The sequence below is a fragment of the Lygodium microphyllum genome, chromosome 6, assembly GCF_053477565.2.
Source record: "Lygodium microphyllum isolate KBCC chromosome 6, Lygodium_microphyllum_v1.1.10, whole genome shotgun sequence".
Taxonomy (NCBI): domain Eukaryota; kingdom Viridiplantae; phylum Streptophyta; class Polypodiopsida; order Schizaeales; family Lygodiaceae; genus Lygodium; species Lygodium microphyllum.
Window position 1 is genome coordinate 116,863,090 of NC_141140.1, and position 7,710 is coordinate 116,870,799.

General features: G+C 39.9%; 1 protein-coding gene across 1 annotated transcript; it reads left to right on the forward strand.

Moving 5' to 3' along the window:
- The first annotated feature begins 2,326 nt into the window (after positions 1–2,326).
- Positions 2,327–2,920, forward strand: LOC148035012 (pentatricopeptide repeat-containing protein At2g33680-like). The gene has a single exon (XM_087680760.1). It carries the CDS (start codon positions 2,327–2,329, stop codon positions 2,918–2,920), a length of 594 nt encoding a protein of 197 aa, XP_087536886.1.
- Positions 2,921–7,710: the final 4,790 nt, after the last annotated feature.

Below are 7,710 nucleotides of genomic sequence, written 5' to 3' on the forward strand. Positions count from 1 at the left end.
AAGAAGGCGCTCTATGGGCTCAAGCAAGCACCTAGAGCATAGTCTGACAAGAGTAGAGAGTATCTAATCATGGCGCTCTATGGGCTCAAGCAAGCACCTAGAGCATAGTCTGACAAGATCAGTTTTCTTGTTTAAGAGAAGCATTAGCACTTAAGTGTTATGCTCAATGTCTAAAGAAAGCTCTTTGAAAATGTAGGTAATATATGATTCTTTGTATGCAAATAAATTTGTCTTTTTCCTGTGTTTTTTTTGCAGATGTCGTATCCTGGTTCATCTAGCAATGACCTGGATATGGATCGCATGAATGATACATTGGCCTCCTTTGGCAGGGGGGTCAATGCATTTTTTGGAGGTTTTCCTAGTAGGGAAGACTTCATGGGAGAGATGAACAGACACCTTGGCGGCTCTCCCACAGTGAACGAGGTGTTTAATGTCATGTCTGGGACGCCTCTGGCGTCTTTACCTGGCACTACTTCCCAGATTCCACATGCAGGCACTCCACATTTAGGTACTCCATATGCAGGTACTCCATATGCAGGTACTCCACGTGATCCACGTGCATCGGTTGAAGCACAAGCATATGCAGAAGCACGTGCATCTGCAAAAGCTTGTGCGTCTAGCGAGGCAGAGGGTAGTCGACAGAGAGGGAGGAGGGAGAGTCGAGGGGGAGGACGAGGCTTGTGTGGGGGTTGCCTAGGAGGTAGCGAGCGATCACCCTCACCAGTAGATCACGTAGAGGAAGTTGTATGCCAGTACTATAGAGTTACAGATGCTGGTGGCATCTTTCATGATGATGAGGGAAGGGACAGTAATGGCGTACATGAGGAGTGTCGTGCCTGCGACATATAAAGATTATTTCATTGCCTTCAAAAATCAGAAAAGCGGCTTGTGGCAGGAGGTGTTGAGGGCAGTCCATAGGAGGTACCCAAATCCTGAGGGTCAGCGATTCTCGGATGATTGGGAACGTACAAAAGTGAGGGATATGCTTCACAACAAAAGATCCCACCTCATGACACGGGCCAGGGACTCACTGCAGAGGCTGGAGGAGGGGCATGGAGCCTATAGCCAACTACCTACGTGCCACCGCATAGAGTGGAAGAAAGCCAAGAAGAAAGCAGCTGAGAAAGTGAAGAGTCGCCAGCACGCAGAGGCGCGACGGATCCAAATGGAAACCATGGGATCGTCGCATTACGGATCGGGCGGCAGAGAGTCGTGGGAGGCAGAGTTTGTAAGTATATTTTGATTTCTAGTTTTTTTTTATTTATATTTCTTTCAATTCTTTATATATTTTAGTCTAATATATTGTGACTCATAATTGTTTGTATATCTCTAAATGTTTTGCAGATTACCATCGTTGGTAGGACACCTACTCCTAGAGAGGTAGGTTACCATCGAGCCCATAACTGTGTAGCGACATGGCTTCACTTTTATGAGGAGGGTCTCATCACTGAGGACCAATACAGCCGGGCCATGAGGATTCGACAGCCAGAGGATGTATGTTTTTCTTACTTTCCTATTAAAGGTATAGCTAATTATAACTTTTTCTCCACCTTGTCTATGTAAGCAACCCTGATCTTTTGTGTGTGTAGGCGAACCCGGATGTGGAGCATAGCGAGGAGGGGGATAGCGATGCTAGTAGCCATGGTGGTACTAGCGAAGATGTTTCCTCTTCAGATTCGTAGAGGAGCACCATACCTCCTCATGAGGCCTTCTTTTCTTGTATATGTATGATACCTCTTTGAGCCTACTGCTTGCGGCCACGCTTTAGGTTGCAAGCACTTAAACTTCCCTTGTAAATGCTTTTGATATATAATGAATACATAGACTTTTATTTTCAATTCTCGTGCTCGTAAGATACATTGTCTTTTTCCCAAATACACAATCTGATGTATCTGGTTTTTTTTTTCCAGTTCTGTTTTGCGCGTCTATCAACGCGTCTAAATTGCAAATAATTCGTGTTTATACGCGCGTCTATAATGCAGACTACACGTGCTTCATAAAAAAATGACATTTTTTGTTTTCTGTTCGCGTCTATCAGTGCTTGTAAAAGCGCGTCTGTCAGTGTGTCTATATGCGCGTGTATATGTGCGTCTATTGCGCGTCTATTTGTGCGTGTAAATTCATTGATACATGCAATTATAGACGCGAAATGGTAGACGCTGTCGTATTGCTGTGCATTCGAGGTGTGAAATCCACCCAAAAGTTGTGTGTGGGATTTGATACTTTGTACATATTTAGTTGTTGTGATTATACTTTTGTTCTGCGTAGGCAGTATAGTGAAGAGGGTTTGGAGCAAGAGGAATTTATCAATAATGCTCTGGTTGACATGTATGTAAAATTTGGTATGCTTGGAAAATCCAAAGAAGTATTTGACAATATGTCAGATCAAGATGTCGTATCCTGGACGACACTTATATCAGGATATGTTGAACATGGCTGTGATAGAGAAGCATTGGAATTCCTTGACGAGATGACACTCAAAAGCATCGGTCAGGATGCTATTACTTATGTGTGTGGCTTGAAAGCTTGTGGCAATGTGGAAGCCATAGAAAGAGGTCAAGAGATGCACTTGGAGGTTACAAAGAAGGGATTTGATAGAGATCTTATTGTTGGCAGCACTCTGATCGAAATGTATGTCAAGTGTAGCTCACTTACAAATGCACAGGCTGTTTTTGATAGGTTGCCAAGTCGAGATGTTATGTGCTGGAATGCTTTAACTGCTGGCCATGCACAACATGGGCAGGGTGAGGAAGCAATCAACAGTTTCGAGAGAATGCAACATAAGGGCCTCTCTCCTGATGCACAGACCTTTGCTTGCATTTTGAAGGCCTGTGGCAGGATAGGAGCAGCTGAAAAAGGCAAAATAATACATGCTGAAATTGTAACATGGGAATTTACTGTGGAGGGAGTGCTCAATTAGGAGTGGCTAGGCCACTTTTCTGGTGGGGAGAAAATCCAATTTGGGGGCCGCTTTACTAGCCTGAAGGGGAGAAAAAGCAAGAGGAAAAACAGGCAGGGGAATGAGGCCGTAGACCATTCATCTTCCCATAAGAAGTATGGTGCAAAGCCTAAGAAGCAAGTGCCCTTTCCTTCATTATGTGAACGGTCCTCAGCTGCAGCAGTCGATGTGGTCATTCTTCTTTTGGTGCTGGGTGCTTGTGGGTTCCTATTCATGCCATATTTCACATACATATGCGTGGAGGCAGCAGAGATTCTCCCCATAACGTTCTTGTTAATCGGGGAGATAGTATATCATGTGCCTATTGCATATATTGCAGGTTCCCTTCTCATGTTTGGTATGGGCATCGGTGGCTGGGAGTTCTACAAGTATAAGGCACGGCTGGTCTGATCAGGCAGTCGATGCCCTCTTCGGCGAAATGGACCTTGAATATACTTCTACTATCAATGCGCTCTGTGTGCTGAAATCTAATTAGAATTGTAACCCCACTCTCTCAGATCTCTCCATGGCAGATTGCCTGCTTCCTAACACTTTGAAATCGGTATGCTTCTTGAATGTTTTCTAACAGCAATTGACATGCTAGTCTGTCTTTGGAGGTTGAAGAGTAAAGATACAAGTTAGTCATGAGGAGAAGCAGAAATATATTATTCAGAACTTCTCTGCTGAATCAGCCACATCCTCTCTTGTAAGCAACAGCCAATAACAAAGTTCTGCCACAGGAAACTGCAGAGAAGGTTAAGGGCATGTTTATTACATTTGAAGGACTGAATTCAAGTGTTCTTCTAGACGTGAAGAATGGATTCAGAATTCTCAAAAACTATGTACGTCTTCTAAAGAGTTGTTGGAATGCAAATATGATCCTTTGTGAAGGCTGTCACTATTGACCTTCTATCCTGAAATTAGTCAAGGTTCTCTGTGGTCGCGACTTTGCTTTCGAAATCCTTCGACATCTTTGGTGAACCTGACGTGAAAGCGTCACAGAAATTTCAGGATGGGAGATACTTCAGCATCTATTTCAGCCTCTTCTACCATTCCAGCTGCGTCCTCTACTTCAGCTCCATCAATGACTGCTGCGTCAAGTACTTCAACAGATGATCTAAAGCAGATTTTGCAGAATATGTCCATGTATATGCAGCTTCAAAATCAGTAGACACAATTGTATATGCAGCAGCAGCAACAATTGCATCAACAACAGTTGTCTCAGCAAAGGCAACTATATTCGGAGCAGGAGAATGCAAACAGCGCGACTAAGGCGATTGAAGCAGTTGAGAATGAGAAGAAGCTATTTGATGGCCGTAATGTTTCAGCATATTTGAAGACATATGGATCAAGATGGGGTTTTTTGGAGTTCCAGCTGGACTTATGAGTAAGTACTTCCTTCGTCTTGTCACACCCGCCTTGAGGGCAAAAGTGATTGATCTTTTTATTCAAAATTCACATTGGCAAGATTTTAAGAAGGCCCTGAAAGAAGAGTATTTCCTTGAGGACTTTGGGATGGCTACACGGCGGTCATTTCGAGAGTGGGTCTACATGCCAAACAAAGGTTTAGCTGCTTCAGAGTTGATACGAGAATTTGAAGAGAGGTATAGTCAGCTTGATGCCATGGAACAAAGAGCATTGGATGTTGAAAAAGTTGAGCTTTTCTTGCAAGCTGCAGATCTTGCTCTTCAGGAAGAATTGGGAGAACTTCTTGAGGATCGCACGAAGCCTATGGGACTTAAAACGGATTGGCACGATGCCCAGGATGCATTGCATACACATTCTATGCTATCAAAGCTATCTAACAAATGCATGCACTTAGGAAATGTCAATATCTCTTGTAATCAATTACAATGATCAATTTTTTTGATTTGTCATATTCTCTATTCATCACTTACCTAAAAATTTCCTATATTGTGTTGTCCTTAATTTTCATTCAAGATATTTTCCAATTAAGAAGTAAAGACATGGTCTGTCTTTTAAAAATTTAGGGTAGGATTTGAACATTCATCATTGATAGGACTATCTAAACTATATAGCTTCACCAAATCAAAAGTTAAAGAAAGAGCATAAAGTACAATCTAAAGCAACATGTGTAATGGTAAATAAGATACTTCCAAGAGTCCAAAGTAACCCACAAATCTTCAATCACATTTGGATATCCTTCAAGTCTTTGAACAATTATTTTCTAAGTTGGGTTTCTAATTTCCTCACTGCCATCAACTAGCTTTTAAGATAAAGAACATTTAGTGTAGTTTGATCTTAGCAAGGTTGTAATGATAGACATTGATTATCCTCCATACACATCAGTAAGACCTCTTGATATTCTTGCCAAGTTCAAGTCTTAATTATATCTATTGAAGAATGTAGTGGGATTCCAATCTTGCCAAGTTCAAGTCTTAACTATATCTATTGAAGAATTTAGTGGGATTCCAAACTAAATCAACTCAAGTTTCTTCTCTCCTATTGCATAAAATGTGGAATGTTGTAATTCAAGATCAACAAGATCTATAAACATCAAACTAGAAAAAGAAGGATGATTATGAAGTGTCCCTTATAGATATCCATATTTCTCCTAGGGTAATGGATCATACCAATGTATTAGAGGACTCACTATATGTAAATCCTCTATGTCATGTGCATTCAAGGCCTATTAAAAATTAGCCTTATCTATGAGTTTTTCCTTTAAAAAACGCATCCCTTTTCTACTCAATTTGTGAATGACCCCTCTATATGGTGCACTTTTTTATGTGAACAATGGTTAACAATAGTATTTTAAAAATCTCTTATTTTGAACTCACATGATATGCTTATATATTTATAAGGATCCCCCTTCCTTGAGACCAATATCCCATAAATACTTGGGACAACATGGTTGGAGTTAAATAAGGTTTTTGGCCCAAAAGCAAAAGGAATTAAGATTTTATCTTAAAGTGGAATTAAGATTTTCATCTTAAAGTGGAATTAAGATATTCATCTTAAAGTGGAATTCTACATATTAGAATTTGAGTTTAACTACTCTATAGCACTACTTTTATGAGAGGATTAATTGTTCATTTCTATGTGATTGGTAGTAAGAAGAAGAATTTGAACCATCTTAATTTTTGTTTTGGAAGATTCAGCAAAAGTTTTAGAATGTGTCTAGACCCATCTAAGTCCACATTTAAAGAGAGAGGTGTTGTTGGTCCATTTCTTATTTGAGAAGAGAATGACCATAGACCCAAGGAAGGTTTCACTAGTCCCAAGGGTTAGGTTCTTCAAGATGTTAGAAAGGCTAAAGCTTCTTAGAATTGTTCAAGATGTAATAAGATTCGCCCGGTCAAGAGAAATGGCACAATATGTATATCAGGTATCTTTCCCATATTTGCTCTTAACCCACTACTCAATAAGAAAGGCACGCAATTTGATTATACGGAAGATTTTGAGGAAGCATTTGTTGTGCTCTAGAAGATGTTGCATAGCTCATATTCTACAACATTGTGCATGGCATTTTCCATTCCACATATTTGTTCATGCATTTGCACCTAGGTAGTTTAGGCCTAAACGGCTGATGATATAATTAACTTTCTAGTTGAAGTGTTCTAATTGATTATATAAATATTTTTTCTACTTGTGTAGAATATGTCCACAAAGAAAGAAGGTGGATATATCCACCAAGCACCACATGAGGGATAGAATATGTCCAATCTAGTAACATGCCATTGATTTGAGCACTTGTTCCTCCAAGTGCATCTCTTTAATGACATTGTCCTATCCCTTTTTCCCGAATCAAAGAGATCATTCTTGAATACTAGGCCATGCACACTTCAATCAGAGTGCATCAAATATAGAAGCATGTGACCAAATTGAAAGAAATAAACACAGGGAAAGGGGAGACAGACACAAAGAGAGAGAGACAAAGAGAGAGAGAGAGAGAGAGAGAGAGAGAGAGAGAGAGGAAAAAACCAAATACTATAGAGGATGAATGTACAATAATGAAGGAATCTATGTATAGGGAAAGGAGAGAGAGAGAGAGAAAAAAAAACCAAATACTATAAAAGATGAATGTACAATAATAAAGAAATATATGTACAAAGACATGAGAATAATTATGACCGTGGGAAGATACGTTATATGTAGCCATGAATGAAATAATCCAATGCATCAAGTTATCTAGCTATGAAATTGGTTGAATGACTACATCCAGACAATAAAAAAATAGTAAAAAACTACTACAACAAATACAAGCTCCAACGTGGGAATCTACCTACCTGTGATAGATATTGGCTTGTCTAATCTGCCCAAAATTGTCCAAGAAGTCCTCAGAACTAGATGAAACCTGTTTGAATTTTTGCAAACTATATAATAACAATGACAAGAAAATTATCACCATGTCATAAGATGTGATCACCTTCCCAACATTCTATGTCTATATTTGCAATTGCCAATGTTTGTAGACATGCTTGTGTATGGAAAATGGACTTGTTTCAGCTCAGAGTCCACATCCACACCTCCAAGGACACCTAATTCATTGTGATCATCTACTTATAAAGTTTATCAAGTTCTAGTCATGTCTCCCAAGCATTGATAAGATGCCCAATGTGGGCTAGAGATCATGATGGATGCGCAAGAGAGAAATAGGAAAGAACAAATATTGAATATTGGAGTTCATTTTTTCCCAAGGTGCTTGTATCTTTGCCAACTCTAATATCTCATTTGTAGAAAGTTTGGAGACATCACAAGCTAACGGATGGTCTACAACCTCAGTCAACATCTCCCCTAAATCATAGGAC

What these genes read in the sequence shown, in the direction of transcription:
- LOC148035012 (XM_087680760.1), top strand. Translation starts at nt 2,327, where the DNA reads ATGTATGTAAAATTTGGTATGCTTGGAAAATCCAAAGAAGTATTTGAC.